The 15,865-nt window shown below is 44.6% G+C and overlaps 1 protein-coding gene across 10 annotated transcripts in view; it reads left to right on the top strand.

Moving 5' to 3' along the window:
- MEGF11 (multiple EGF like domains 11) overlaps window positions 1-15,865 on the top strand; it is a 276,771-nt gene that overhangs the window by 229,162 nt on the left and 31,744 nt on the right. For all 10 annotated transcript variants that reach the window (XR_012582071.1, XM_074549142.1, XM_074549141.1 and 7 more), the window contains 3 exons: window positions 7,270-7,416; window positions 9,922-10,056; window positions 13,599-13,727. Coding sequence is in view for 9 of the 10 variants with exons in the window: in XM_074549142.1 (XP_074405243.1) it covers window positions 7,270-7,416; window positions 9,922-10,056; window positions 13,599-13,727 (411 nt within the window). In the remaining variant the exon portion in view is untranslated. The remainder of the gene's footprint in view (window positions 1-7,269; window positions 7,417-9,921; window positions 10,057-13,598; window positions 13,728-15,865) is intronic.

Raw genomic sequence — 15,865 nt, forward strand, 5'->3', positions numbered from 1 at the left:
TAAATTTCTGAGAGAAGATAGAGCTTGGATGGCATCGTGGGTGATGCTAATTTAATGGGCTTTAACAACATGAGACTTGACGTTCGAGGTACCCAACCCTTTTCCATTTTCATGCAGAGACATTCTATATATAAGCCTGGCTGTGTGTACAATAGTCACCTATAAATAAATGTGGGCGAGAAGTGGGGGAAAATTATTTGTGCACATTTCAGCAGACTAAATCCTGGCTGTTGGCATGCTGGGTGTGAAAGGAGGAGAGGGAAGAGTGCTCAGCAAACAGCCTGCAAGCTCAAATGAGGTGTGTGTGTATATTTATATATTTATATAGTGGAGAGAGACTATTTACAGGAGCAGGTAGTGACAGGCCAGGGGGGAGTGCCTTCACACTGCCAGAGAGTAGGGTTGGATTGGATAGTAGAAAAAGCAGAAATATCCTTTATGCTGCCTTCCCTGTGAGGGTGAGGCCCTGGCACAGGTGCCCAGAGCAGCTGGGGCTGCCCCGGATCCCTGGCAGTGCCCAAGGCCAGGCTGGGCAGGGCCTGGAGCAGCCTGGGACACGGGTGGCATGGCAGGGGTGGGATGGGATGAGCTTTAATGTCCCTTCCAGCCCAAACCATCCAGGATTCTATGATACATTATGTCATTAATGAAAGAGTTTGCAGTGAAAAATGTTGTAACCATCTTCCTTCCCCGCCCACACCAAGGAGAAAGGGTGGAATTTCAACATCATTGACCACAAAAGGCTTTGGTTATGCCCCAGCTCTTGCTCAGCTGTTCCTCACTCACAGTTTAGTTCAGGAGCTTGAACTAAAAGAGCTCCTGGTTTAGTTCAGGAGGTTGAACATTGCCAGCAGGAAATTTCCAGCTTTTCCCAGTTACCAGTTCCTCCTGTTTGCCTGCTTGGATCTTCCCCAGCTTTCTCTTCCCTCCTGGCCTGAAGCTGTTCCCAGCATTTGAGAATTAGGAAAGCTCTGCAGATGAAGCAGGGCTGTGCAGGGCTTGACTCCTTTTAGCCCCATTTTCTGCAGGTGTGCCCTGCAAGAGTGCACCCTGGAGAATCCCTGAGCAAAGGGAACCACATCATCCTTTACTTCAGCAAACGTTTTGACTTACCTCATTTCTTGTGAGGTAGGTCTCTTGCCTCTAAAGCTTTCATTGCATAAATTCCCCGGGTTGGGTGATTCATACCTGGAGATTTCTCTTGATAATTAAAACTGGGGGTAGGATTAGAGCTCCACAGAGGTGCATTAGGCTCTAAGTGTATTACTTGCAGGAAAACACTTCCATTAATGGGGGCATAAATCGCCCCTGCACAGATGAGAGAAGGGACAATGTAGAATTTTTCACTGGCTTCAGGGAAGGGCTTATTCTTTGTTATTTAGGACCAGATCATGGAGCTTTCATTTAGACTGATGGGCTGTCACACTCAGGAGTTGCCCCTCCGAATCCACTGGTGAATGATGATCAGCAAAAGAAGGAAGGGCTCCATGGCACCAATCTGGAAAAAAAATCAGTGAAAAAAAGCATTTGAGAACACCACAGAAGTTCATAGATAATGTGAGTGTGGCTGCTGTTCTCTGCTGAGTAGTTTCACTATATAAAAACAAAAATAGCTTATTTGCAGACTAGATGAGCAGCCATCAATTCTTAATGTTTCCATTTAATTTTATGAGAGATCCCTTTATGTTTTCTTCTATCTGCTGCCCTCCCCACACTGATTTTCTCATTCTTCAGCATTCTTAAATGCTGAGCTGTCAGGAATTGTGCTGTGGTGCTTCTGACTGGCTCTGAGTCAAATACTTCAGGGTTTGCCTCAGGTAGGAAAAAATACAAAGATGCAAAAAGTGATGGAAAAGCATCAAGAATTCTTTGTGAACTCTTGTTTGTGCTCTGTGATGGCCCCTCTGAGCAGCTGATCCACAGCTTGGACAGTTCTTCCTTGTGCTGTCAGTGAATTGTCTTTTACCTCTTAGAGACTGAAGCAGCAGAACAGTCCCTGCTAAGGAAAGCACATGGAGCTAACCTCAAATACAATTTAAATGGAATTTATAGGGACAACAGAAGTGTAACAGCAATGAGAGTATCAGGGAAAGACAAGAGAATGAGGTTAAAGAAAACATGTGTGTGATTATAGAAGTCATTATCAGAAATAAATGTACAAACCAGGAGGCCAAGGCAGGATTCAGGGTGCCCTGGGTGGCCTCTGGCTCTGCCCCTGGGCTGGGTGGGGGAGCTGCCGGTGGGATCCCTGCAGGGGACAGAGACCAGAGGTTGGTGTGACCAGGGGCCAGACCCACTGAGGCATTCCCACACCTGCTCCCTGCTGGCCCCCGGCCACCCCTCCCACCCCAGGCAGCCCTGCAGCATCAGCTGGAGGTGTGTGCTGGGTGGGGCACTGTCAGCAGGTACCAGCCAGCTCTGGGCATCCATCCTGCCAGAGCCACCAGCATTCCACAGCAAAGCCAAGCGTGACTCACCAAACCTCAGGCCTCCACAGCATTGCCTGCATAAATCCTGTGCCTATTTTTGCATAAAAAGCAGCTCTTTCCAAAGCTATTCAAATGCCAGAAATAAGAGATTATTATGACTTCATGTCATGTTGAAAGACAGGTGGAGGAGAGCACAATGTTTGTGTTGGATTCAAATGTCTGCTGAAATCATTCCTGTCATTCCTAATTGATGTTGCATCTGTCTTTAGATTGGGACTATTGAGGGGAAAAAAAAGCTGAAGATCTTATTCAGAGAAATAATTACAGTTATATGCTGGTAGATGTAAAATTAAAGTATGTGGGGGGAGGGAACTACATCCTATAATTTATCAAATTCCTACATCCCTGAAAAATAATTAGATGCTGGGCACTGCTGCAGAGGCTACTGTCAGGGGGATAGCAGTGGTCAAAACCAGGCCACTGGTTCTCATTTATTCCGTCCATTTTTGCTCTTTTATTGTGTTTGGAGTATTAGTTTCCAACTATCCAGAGACACAGCAGAGAAACAATGGCAGCTTTATTAAGAGCCAGAGACGTAATCCCCAAGCACGAGTGCAATTGCAGAAGCTGGAGAGGGAAAAAAGGGAGTTCTGCTTATGTCTGGCTTTTAGGAATTTTACCCTCCAAAGTCCTTCAGCATGATGTAGTTATGGGCAGCACTAAATCTGCATCACTTTGACAAACTTGAAGCCACTGCAGATTATTAACAGAAGCAGCTTGTGAAGGAGCTCTTCAAGAGATGCCTCACATCCCAGTTGTATGGCTTGGGGGTTTTTCCTCTTCTTTTTCTTGCTCCTTTTCCTGATGCTTGTGTGGATGTTGGATTTATCCAGCACAGTTGATTTGGAAATTTGAGTACAAGGACTGACTTCATCTGGTCAGACTTGAAACTGCTCCATGTAAGGCAGACACAGGTTTCTATCAGCAGCTTCCCAGTGCCAGAGGGCAGGGTTAGATGGGATGTTGGGAAGAAATCCTTCCCTGTGAGGGTGGGCAGGCCCTGGCACAGGTGCCCAGAGCAGCTGGGGCTGCCCCTGGATCCCTGGCAGTGCCCAAGGCCAGGCTGGACAGGGCTGGGAGCAGCCTGGGACAGTGGGAGGTGTCCCTTGGACAGGAGCTGGGACAAGATGAGCTTTATGGTCCCTTCTGACCCAAACCATTCTGAGCTTCTGGGATTCTCTTCCTCCTCTACCTCTCTCCCAGCTGCTTTCCTTTTTCAGGATTGTCTGCAGCTCCATGTTGGAAGATCCCTGCCCAAACAAATGGCTTCACCTTTGGGAAGCCTGGGCTGAGTTACCCCAGATATTCCCCATGTCCCAGCCAGCAGCTGCTTGGACACTTGGTAGGAAATTGTCCTGGAGGGGCAGGAGTTTGGAGCAGCTCTCCTGTGTGGTTGTCCCTCGGAACAGTGCAGTTGTGACTGCTCTGGTGGGCTGAGTTGAGCCCAGTTTGTGTTTTCCACTGTAATTCAGGCCCTCAGGGCTGGTTTTCCTCCCCACCATGTGTGCAAAGGAGGTTGGTGTGGGGAAAAGGGAGTGAAGGCACTCCTGGGACTGTCAGCTGAATGTACAGAGCAGTGCAGAGGGAATCCCACTGGAAAGCAGCCAGTGCTTGCAGGAATCCAATACCCCGAATCCCTGCTGGGCCATGGGCAGTTTGTGGCTGCTGTTTCACAGACTGAATTAAAGCCACAGTGGGCTCTGCTCTTACCTGGGCTCTGCCTTTCTGCAAAAGTGCAGATCTTTTACCCATGTCCAGTGGGTAACTACAGTTTTATAAGTTTTGTGGATTTCATTTACAATTCACCCCCAGAACATTGTTTAAAAAGGTCTTGGAAGTGTAATTTTATACCAGTGTCTGCAATTGTGAACCACAGCCTCGGGCTGGCAGATAATTCCCTGGTATCCAGGCAATAGAGTTTATGTATAGAACTGCTTCCTGCAGCTTCAAGGACTTCTGATAGTTGTCTTTCTAATTTCTACACCATGCATGTGAAACCAGGACTTTGTTCATAAATTAGGAATCTGGTTGTAACATGAGGTAGTACAGAGGTGTGTCAACTTCAGCTCTTCTTGTAGTTCTGGAAATTGAAAACTAATTGCTTATCAGAAATGTTCATCAGCAAGTTCCTAAATAAATATTAAAGTTTTACATTACAGAATCTTGCTGCTTCACTGACTCTGACTGTAAAGTAGCTGGGAGGGATGGACTCCCCCTTCACATGCTGTCAGGTTAGGGAATTGTAAAATTAAGGTGCTTTTTCCAGCACAATTCCATAAGACTTGCATGTCCAGATGCAATTTTAACTTCTCATTTATATTTGCAATTCAATGCGTGTAGGAGCCTTCAAAATTGAAGTCTTCCATGAGAATTAACTTGGATAATAAAAAGTAATAAAACCTGATTGCGGCACCATCTCGGTTGTCTTCTGGAAATGGACAAATAGAGCAGGGCTGTAATGGGTGCCAGTGGCTCCTGGAAGGTTTCCTTTTCCCCTTTCCCTTTTGCTACAACAATCAGCTCCACCGTGACTCATTGCCTTCGTTAGCACAGGGAAGACATCCCTCATTACTCATTACCAAAGCAGGGGCTTTGCTGCTGCAGGAGCAGCCCTGGCATTCAAATTCAGGTGCCTTCCACAAGAAAAGAGTCACTGTCATTCTTCCCCAAACTTTGTCAAAAGAGACAAGAAATATTGCTGTTTAATTGTCCCCATTTATAAATAGACCATCCACAATGACAGAATTGTAATTTTACTGCTGCAATTGGGAGGAAAAATGCACATTTTTCTGTGTTTGAGTCTGAATTTTGGTTCAGGGAGTTTGCACTGAAACTCAAGGCTATAAATGAGCATAAATACAAAACACATTTATTTATTTATTTGTTTATTTATTTGCAATTTATTTTCTGACTTTTTAATTACAGAGCACTGTGGATAAAGGACATAAATGCACAGACAAAGCACTTATTTTAGTAATCCAAGGATATATTTGATTTCAAAGGGAGCAGGGAAGACTTTAAAATAATTTCTTAAAATAATGGTTTTTCTTGATTTTACTAATACAAATGTTCCTTGTCTCTTTTCACAGTCCCTTTTTTCAGATTTATTTACTTGGATATGAAGGAATTTAGCTTGTATTAAGTTTTTACTGTATTTTAATGTGGTTTTTATTAAGTTGTACAGAATGGTCCATGCCTCTTTATAAATAAAGCTAAGATCATGTATTACTAGAAATCACATTTCAAACTGTGCTTTTGCCAGACATGGTTAAGATTTTCTAGGAAGGGACATTATAATTGTATGATTAATCTTCAGAAAAGGGAAATTTTGGCTCTGCAGTATTTCTTACTGTGTTAACTTCAGAGATTTATAAAACCAACTTGAAACTGCACTGTAAGTGTATTTATAATGACTTTCAGCTGATTTAATAATGCTCAGAGTTTGGTGACTGTACAGATCACAGCTCCCCAAATGCAGTGCATTAGCTCCAGCATCCAGATGAAGTTGTCAGAGGTGGAGGGGATGGCTGGGATTGTGTTTCTGCAGAGAGCTGCACTAATCCAAGCCCGGGGCTGCTGTGATCCCATTGTGCAGTGGGACACGGGCACGGGTGATAAAGAACATCTCAGGTGAAGGACAGTAAAGGAGATCTCAGTTTAGGGATGATAAAGAACATCTCAGGTTGGGCTTGGAAGCCAGCTGGGGTGTGTGGGTACCCCCCAATCCCAGGGCTGGGGTCGTGTTCTAAGAAAAACGTCCAAGCCAGTCTCTGATCCATTTCTGCTGGTTTCAGATGCTCCTGCCAGTGCCACTCCCTGCAGCTGGAACTGCTCACTGTCCCTCTTAGTTCATGATTCTGCAAACCCATCCAAGGAGCCCTTGATCATGCAAATAGCCCTGCTAATTGCAGGTATTGGTACTGCTTTGTTCCAGTGGTGTGAGAGCCTCTCAGACACACTGTGCAGGATCAGCTCCTTCAGTCACGTTTATATGTGACAAGCCATGGCACAAGGTTGTTTTTAAAAGTCACCAGTTTAAACAAATCCAGTTGAAACCATGCCAGAAGCCTTGTGTTAAGTTTCCTGGCTGTGTGCTCCTTTCAGTGTTTCCAAGCTTTGCTCTTCACAATAGTAAATATCAAACAAGCACCCTGGGGAGCACTGGGAGCTGGATTGGCAGGTCTCAGTCTCCATTTAACATGCAAATGCTCAGCCTGTGCTCACATATGGCCACTTGCTGGATCAGAACTCAGTTCATTCACACAGAACTGGGGAGTTCTGGGTAGCTGTGGGGTATGTGCACAAAACACCAGAGCACAGGGGTTTAAGCCAGGAAGGGAGCAGAACACAAAATAGAGTTTAATTTACTTGTGTTGAAGAATCCAAATACTGAACATGTTTTTGCAAAATCCTGATTTTTCTTTTTATGGTCGTCCAATTCACAACAGGTAAGTAATCAGGCTTCAATCAACTGCCTATTTCCAGACCAGCTATTTGAGCTATTTTGTGACTTTAAAGCAATTCCTGACCTTCATCTCTTGGATGACATGCAGAGTTTCTTTAATAGTGCTGAGGACTGAACAGGCTCCCACCAACACCTACAGAATTCACCTCTCTGGCATTTTCTTAATTTTCACTTTATTAAGCAGATAAAAGAGGAGCTGTTTCCTTCCCAGATCCCTCTGGGGGACTGTGAGGCATCAGTCCTACCAAGCATTTCTTTGATCAATGAGCAGAGTGAGAGTTGTGGGAAGCCTAATGTGTGGCTTTGTGTCCTCAGGCATCCACTGTGACAACATCTGCAGCCAGGGCCGCTGGGGACCCAACTGCTCCATCTCGTGCAGCTGTGAGAACGGGGGATCCTGCTCCCCTGAGGATGGCACCTGTGACTGTGCTCCGGGATTCAGAGGGCCCTTGTGCCAGAGAAGTAAGATTTCCCATAGCTGGCAGAGGCAAGGCAGGTAGAAATGCTCCTTTATGACAGCAGGCAGACAAATCCACGGTTTCTGAGCTGCTGTAGCTCATGACTTCCTGAGGGCCAACGAGCCTGGAAAAGGCTCCTTCATCAAGAACTCTCCTGCACTGAGCTGTGCCTTGTGTTCCTTCTTCTGATCACACCTGGAGGTCACAGGTGACCTGGAAGGAGGAGCAGCACCTTACAAACCAAAGCTGGCAGGACTCAGTGAAGTCAGACCTGTAAAGCAGTCAGCCACCACCCATCATATAATGACAAGTGGATGAGCGTTGGCATCAAAATAACAAGGCAATGTTTTCTTGTATGCCAGAAAAAGAAACACAGCAGCCCCAAATAGCTCCTGTTTGATGCTCTGCTGCTACATATTAAAATGTACCAAGCAGATAAAAATCCTCTCCTTTGCTTTATCTGGGAAGCTGCATTTGCCCCACAGGGACCCTAATTCACTACACCAACCATCTTCCCATGTAAACAAGAAGTGGATTTGTCTTTGTTTTCTGCTCAGCATTTCTTCTTCTTCCTCTTGCTGTGAGACATTCTGCATGCCCAGTTCATAGATCCCCTTTGATTTCACCAGTTACACTTGACACTAGAACACACTCATCTCTAAAAATAATTTGTAGCTGACAGTTTTTATTTAAAGCCATTATAACAATGACCTCTAGCACTGCTGTAGTTAATGGCCTATAAGCATTTCCATTATAAACCCCAATTTCCAGGTGCTTCAGCATATCTGTGCAGCTGTAAAACCTCTCTCCAAGGCTAAAATGTGGAGCTCAGAGCTTCAGGGAGATGAGGAAGAAAATGTTTTACAAATTTGAAACCTTAAGAGTGCAAAACTTCCAGAAGTTAATAGTTTCTGACCTTTCTGAGATGAAAAAAACCCAGCTTAGTTCTGTCAGCTGTTGGCATGCAGGCTACAAGAGCAACCCTTGTGCCCAGTTAGCAAGCCCAGGACTCAGGCTGCTCCCTGAGGATGTTTGCCAAGGATCTGGTGGGGAGAAATTTTCCTCCCCACTGGGGTGACAGCAGAGGGCTCCTGTGAATGCTTCTGCTCTTGCCTCTGTGAGTGTTTGGCCTGGGAATCCAGCTTGAATCCAGCTCTTTTCTGGGATTCAGGCTCAAGAATACCTTGTAAGCAGACCTTGCTAAGCTTGTTCTCAAAATCATCCACATTTTTCTCTTAGAAATTCATTTAGAAACAGGATTTAGGCTGTTTTATTACAAGGCAGAGCTGAGGATGATACTGAAGATGATACTCGGCCAACTTGTTCTGTCTGTGTAATCAGGATTACATGAGACACTGGGATGGTTTAGTGCTCTTAAGCCTGCAGAAATGTCTCCAGGAATGATCCAGGTTGTTTTATAGCTACTGCATCATCAACCAACCTGTCAGCTAAGCTCCAGCTGGAAATGTGCAGTGGGGTAAGAGCCTGACACCCTCTGAGAACATACAGTCCATGAGAAAATTCTCATTTGCTGGAAAAATAGAACAGACATGATTTAGTAACCACTGAGCCAGAACTATAGAACAGAGAATCACAGGAGTAAAAATAAAAACATATAAAGTTATTTTTACTGTCACTTACTGCAATTTAACATTTCTTTGTGTTATCTATTGCAGTGAATGTTTGGACAGTGGATGCTTTTTCACTCTACATGCTCTTAGAAGCAAAAATCTGCTTTTAGAAGAGATACTGAGCCATAATCCTGATTCTGTACCTGATGTACAAATTCTATAATAATTTCAATCCAGGTTTTAGGCAAAATAAGCACACAATTCAGTACAAGTTTACTCAGCTATTTGATGTGATTACTGATTTAAATCAGGTGATTTTATATGGTGTTACATAATTACCATTATTGGCTTATTTTCGTCACTTGATGGCTGTTGCTCCTCCCAGCTGAGCACAGGCATTCCCCCAGATAGGTTTGGAAATCAGCTTTTGGCATAATGGTTTAGACATAAAATATTGTTTCCTAATACACCTTCTCTGATTTCTTGACTCAATTTCCATTTCTTTCTGAGTTTCTGTTTTTCTACATGTATGCCAGTGTTTCTTTTCCTACCTATCCTAAAATCTTTGGAATGTGTGTTATTAACCATATCTGCTGTGGGGTCTCAAATATCTTAAACTCCTGTTTTGTCAAAGTTTTCAACTTAGAGAGACTCAAATGAGTGTCCTGAGAGAGGGAGGCTGCTGAGAACTCTGCTGTGATATTAAACAGCCAAGGATTTCCATGAGGAGGGAAGGTGGGAATGTTTGAACACAGGAGCAGTTTTACCAGAGCCTGCACTTTATTAGACAAGGAACAATCCAACAGGCCTCATCATTTCAGCTGTCCACTAAATTGTGCTTGATAAATTAAGAAATATTGGTTTGGGATTAAGACAGACAGAGAATTCTCGAGCTCTGATGGAAAAACCTGTGACAGCTTGGTTTGTTCTGTTTTCAGTTTGTCCCCCCGGGTTCTACGGGCACCACTGCAGCCAGCCGTGTCCCCAGTGCGTGCACAGCAATGGTCCCTGCCACCACGTGTCGGGGCTGTGCGACTGCCTGCCCGGCTTCTCGGGGCCGCTCTGCAACCAAGGTACGGCCCCCTTCCCTTCCCTTCCCTTCCCTTCCCTTCCCTTCCCTTCCCTTCCCTTCCCTTCCCTTCCCTTCCCTTCCCTTCCCTTCCCTTCCCTTCCCTTCCCTTCCCTTCCCTTCCCTTCCCTTCCCTTCCCTTCCCTTCCCTTCCCTTCCCTTCCCTTCCCTTCCCTTCCCTTCCCTTCCCTTCCCTTCCCTTCCCTTCCCTTCCCTTCCCTTCCCTTCCCTTCCCTTCCCTTCCCTTCCCTTCCCTTCCCTTCCCTTCCCTTCCCTTCCCTTCCCTTCCCTTCCCTTCCCCGGACCCTCTGCACCTCAGGTACCGCCTCCCTTCCCGAGCAGCTGCTCTGAGCCAGCCCATCCCCTGCTCCCGGCCTTTTGCACTTCTTTCTGCAGTTCAGATCCCAAGAAACTCTTTCCTTCCGAGGGAAAATGCAAACAGGTACTCAGTCACCCTCTTGAAAATACGATGTGCTCTTGGTTTCATAAATAATCCAGCTCTGCCACACTGGATTGAAATGCCTGTGGAATGAGACACCTGCTGTAAATACATCGGCATCCAATGGCTTCATTTTTCTTGCTGCTCAGCCTGTCCTCACCTGAATGTTGATGGCACCTTCCTGAGATCTTTGCTGCAGGACAGGGAGGTTCTGGTTAAGGTAAAGGCCAGTCAGGTGAGCAATCCCCAACACCCAGTTGTGCACAAAACCTCATTGGCACTGTGCAGGACCTGGCTGGGAATGGCTGAAACCATGGACACAAGGGAAGTTTGCAGTGAGGCAGAGAAGGGAGTTCATTTTCACAACTGAGCAGGAACTTCAGCTCCCCAAACACCCATCACCTTTCTGTACCTTTCAAAGTTCCACATTTAACTCCAGGTGTCATTTTCATCCTAAAAATACCCACAAAATCCCTCAGCCTTCTGCACTCTCAGTTGCTGCATACTGCAGTGGGTATTTGCTCACAGATATTTAAAAGAAGTGATTTGTAGTGACCACTGCCCCTGTGAAGCCACAATCCCTGCCAGAACTGAATGACACCTTCAATGACCTGCTTTTCAGTAAGGTGGGATTGCAGGCAGCACTTACCCAAAATCATTAAACATAGATTAAATATAACCATGGGGTTTTTTTCTCCTGTGCTGTATAGTCAACTAAACATTACACCAATTAATTTATTAAAATGAACGTATTTCAGTGCATTTGTCCATTTTATGTGAAACGTTAGCCAGATTTCAAAGCATAAGCAGGTCTAATTATCCTCTTAAGAAAACTATTTTATTTTTGCTCAGATGTTCAGCACTTCTGGTTTTACTTTGAAATGTTGATCTATCTAGCAAATTCATCTTAAAATATTCATGTCCTAATTAAAATCAATTTGTGTTGCAGTTTGTCATAATGAGTTAACATGCAACTTTATTTTGTAGAAAGAAAAATGCTAATTAATTTTCCATTAGAAAAACGTGAAATGAAGATTTCACTTTGGAATTTTCATTTCCTTGTGCCATTGGCAGCAGGAACATTCTTCCACCAGCAGTGTGTGCATGTGAGGAGCTGTGTAACCCCCAAAACTGCACAGGTTGACTCAGTTGTGCCAAGGATTCCGAGCTGCAAACAACTAAACAGCTGTTTTGTGAATATCTTTCACAATCCCAGAGCGAGATGGGTTGATAATAACTTGTTATCACTGCTAGAACACACCTGACATCCCACAGGGACTTTGGGAGTCCCACTTCAGAGCTTTCTGAGCTAATTAACATCCCAATCTGTGTTGTACAGTCAGGCTGCTGCTGGAGAAAGCAGCATTAGGCCTTGTTTTACAGCTCTCTAAAAATGATTGAGACATTTAAAAAGTGCTTGGATTTGGATCTCACATCTTCACAAGAGTCTCTCTGTCAGTCCACAGCCAGGTTGTTTAAATAAGGGAGAAGAACCTTTTTGTCATCCCTGTGTGCTGCCATTCCAGAGGGCATCATCCCATTTCCAGAGACAGGGGGAGCTCCTGTGTGCACCAGGAGCTGCCAGCTCTGCCTCTGTGCTCCAAGTGTGACCTGGTCCCTTTGCCAGCAGCTCGGTGTGGATCACAGATGTTTCCCTGGTCCACCAGTATTCCATGGTGCAGAACAAATCAGCTCCTCTCCAAAGGAAGTCCTTTGAGAATTCCATTTTTTGTACATACAAACCCCAGCCTTCATCAAGGTGCTGTTGCCTATCTCCATCCCAAAGATGCCATAAAACAGTGCCTGGAGCTGCTTCTTGCAGGGCACTGGAAGGGAATAATGGTGTGGCCTGTCCAGGAGCCTGGGCTGACAGATCAGTTCAGTTTTTGCTGTCTGTGATAGCAGGGTTCTGCTTTCCTTCTCACTTTGTGTATTCTTTCCATCCTGGCTGTGTATTGTGTTTACTTTTATCTCTTTTCACTTAGGAACAGTTCTGTTTAGCACACAGTGTGAAAGCCAAACCCAACTTTATCCACTCCTACAGATAAGTCCATAGTCTATAGAAACACAAGCAGAAAACAATACTCTGCTCTTGTAAGAGCAGAGGATGGCATATTATATAAAAGCCAATGAATCACAGCTCAGGATTTCAATCGGTGGCTGATTCACAGTCAGGATAGATTGAGGTCACCTGCAGAGACTACTTTTGAGAAAGTGAGAGAGGCTGGAGTGGTGAAACAGCTGCATAATTCAGGGAAGTGCCTTAATCACTTTTTTGACATCGCTATTATTTACCAGGATCCAAGTCCAGTTCCATTTGTAACCCTCTTTGCGAAGATGGACTGTATGTTTTATCTTGTTTTGAAAATACATCTGTTTTTGTCAGGGAACACAGCCAATAAGAGCCCAGAAATGAAACATTTCATTTGTTACTGAGCAGAGCTTTCCATCAACTTTAACGTTAAAGATTTCCAATAATTTGGTGGGAGGTTGAAGATCTACATGTCTATTAGTTTCCTGTCACTGTGCTTAGGATGTGAGAGGATGACTCTGGAAGAAAATTGAGTTTCTTTTCTTCCAACTTCGCTTAGGTGGACACACAGGGAGAGGTGCTGATTTTGTTGGGATGCAGCACATTTGTTAAACAGCTCTCAGTCAAACAGATATATAACGTACATAAATATAAATATAAATATAGATAAAATCCTTGGAAACCAGATCAGTCCCAGCCATTCACTTGTGGCTGCTACTCACTGAATTCTCCTAAGGTTTGCTTGTTCTTTTCCTCTTGTGATGATCCCTCTTCTCTGTTTTGTCTCTCCTCTTGTAATCCTTCAATACTGCCCTTCAATTATTGCAATCTTCTGACTATATTAGCTTCATTTTCCAGCAGAAAAATGGATTTTGATAGGACTTTTTCCTATTGTTTTCACTCCTGGGATGCAAGCAAAATGGGCTTGCATACTTTTCCTGCTTTCCAGAGGAATTTTGCTTCACCAAAGCAAAGCGTTTTTAATTAATTTTATCTCTAATTGCTGAATGTTGAGTCCTGTGATTTCCTGCCATTCCCTTTGAAGAGGCTGCAGCAAAGTGCCTTGTGTTTGCAGTGTGTCCCAGCGGGAGGTTTGGGAAGGACTGTGCTGAGCTGTGCCAGTGCACCGAGAACGGGACCTGCAACCCCATCGACGGCTCCTGCCAGTGCTTCCCGGGCTGGATCGGCACCGACTGCTCCCAGAGTAAGGGCCGTGCTCCTCCTCTGCTCCAAATGCCCGCTTTGGGTTTGTTTGGGGCTTTCTGAGAGCTACAGACAGGTCCTGGGGAAATCCCTGTTGTATTACAGCCACTGCCTCACTCTCTTTAAAGCAGATTTCTATTAATTAATCTAAGTTAGCTTTGGATTGAATTAGTTTCTGCATTGCAGAAGCCCTGACTGGCTTTTATTCCAGGAAAGGGAGGTCACAAGCTCTTATCAGAAAAGAAAGCTCCATGCTCCCTTTTAATTTCTAGCTGGATTCCTTTGTATTTATTTTTTTGTAATAATTTTCTTTCAGCTATTACATTTAGACATTATTAACCAGTAAATGTTTTCATGTACCAAATCCCTAGAATTGAGAAATTAGGTAGCTGAAATATTTCTATTAAATGTAATTTAATTGTAAAAGTCAATGTGGCCTTGTAGGGATGAAGGATTTCTTTCTGAAAATTGCCCAGGTAGAAGATTGGCATTTGCTGATCCCAAAGTGTCATTTCCTGAGAGCATCCCTTAATTGAAGCTGGATCACAGAGGGAGGCAATATCCGATCATTCAGAAATGTTACTTCATATTCAGGATACAACTAGCATATTAGACAGCATTCCAGAGTAAAATATATTAAACTCCAAGTGATAAAGCAGGAATCGGATAAAAACAGACGGCTGTAATTTTGCTTTTATTGTGTGTCTTCCACAGGCAGAATATTGCTGTCACTCAAATACAGCAGGGAAAAAAAGGGGAAAAAGACAGAAAGCTGCACATATTCCTCATTATATTTAGCCATCTAATTGGGAAATGTCTGTTAGTGTCTGTTAACCTTGAAAAAGGTGCTTTTCCTTCCAGAGCAAGGCAGGCCAGGCCAGCAGGAGCAGCTCAGCAGGCAGCACCTCCCACCCTGTGGGCACTCTGGGTTCTGGATGAGCAGAGGGGGACGTGGCTCCTTGCTCAGCTCCCCCTTGCACACCAAGGGAGCCTCTCCCAAGGTGCCCCTGTCCCACCCCAGGCTCCCTGGGCTCCCCTCCCAGGCTGTTTCTGGCCCTGTGCTCCCATTAACCTGGAATGACCTGGGCTTGGAGCTGCTCAGGAGATAATTTTAGCTCCAACTCCAGAGCCAGTTCTGGATTCACTAACAGCCCCTGCAGTTCTGCCTTAGAACAGCATTGGAAAAGTATTTCTGGTTGCTTATAGCACAAACACTTCCGGCCAAATCCTGCTCAGCTTTACATTGTGTGAGTCCAGTGACCTTTTGTGTGATTTACGTCATGGCAGGGGTTTTTGGCCATTGATTCTGGCTTTAGAGGTGCCTGTCAAATGCCAGAAACTTCCATTTATCATCCATGGAGCCATTGGCATCCATGGAAATAGGCCTGGTGTCTGTACTTTCAGGTTTCCTGGGAACTGTGCCTTATTAATTCATGGCTTTAGCAGGAAGCAATGGAAAGTGCTTTTTAAAGCAAAAATATAGTTGTTATATTGAAGGCCTATCATAATTTCGGATCTTTTAGTCTGGCACTAATAACAGTAACTTACTGCATTCATTTTTGGAGGGAGGCTTACAATAACTTTTTTTAATGTATTAATATTGTACTTGTTGAAATATAAAATAGACCCAGAGATTTTAATTTAATATTAGCCCCCCAACAACAATAGCAATCTGAATTTGTGGATGTGAATTCATACTGGAAGAAGTTTTCTTTACATTTTTTTCATGATTGGAGTAGCACTCTGTGCTTCAAATGAATGTGGTAATTTTAGTGGTTGATTGCATAGCAAAGTAAACCTGAATAGCTGGGCTTTATTATGCAAGAATTCCGGCATGTCAAAAAGAAAATTAAATTACCTCTATATCCTGCAACTCTGCCTAAATTGTCCTCAGAGATAATGCCAGTGAGGCATTGGAGAGTGCCACAGCACAGAGTGGGGTCGTGTTGAGGGTCACTGGTCACAGCAAAGACCTGATCCTGCCTCCTGCCCCACACAGGGCATCCTGGAGTCACAGAATCCTGGAATGCTTTGGGTTGGAAGGGAGCTTGAAGCTCATCCCATTCCTCCCCTGCCATGGGCAGGGACACCTTCCCCTGTTCCAGATTGCTCCAGGCCCCAGTGCCCAACCTGGCCTTG

Source organism: Zonotrichia albicollis, chromosome 11, assembly GCF_047830755.1.
Source record: "Zonotrichia albicollis isolate bZonAlb1 chromosome 11, bZonAlb1.hap1, whole genome shotgun sequence".
NCBI classification, from domain to species: domain Eukaryota; kingdom Metazoa; phylum Chordata; class Aves; order Passeriformes; family Passerellidae; genus Zonotrichia; species Zonotrichia albicollis.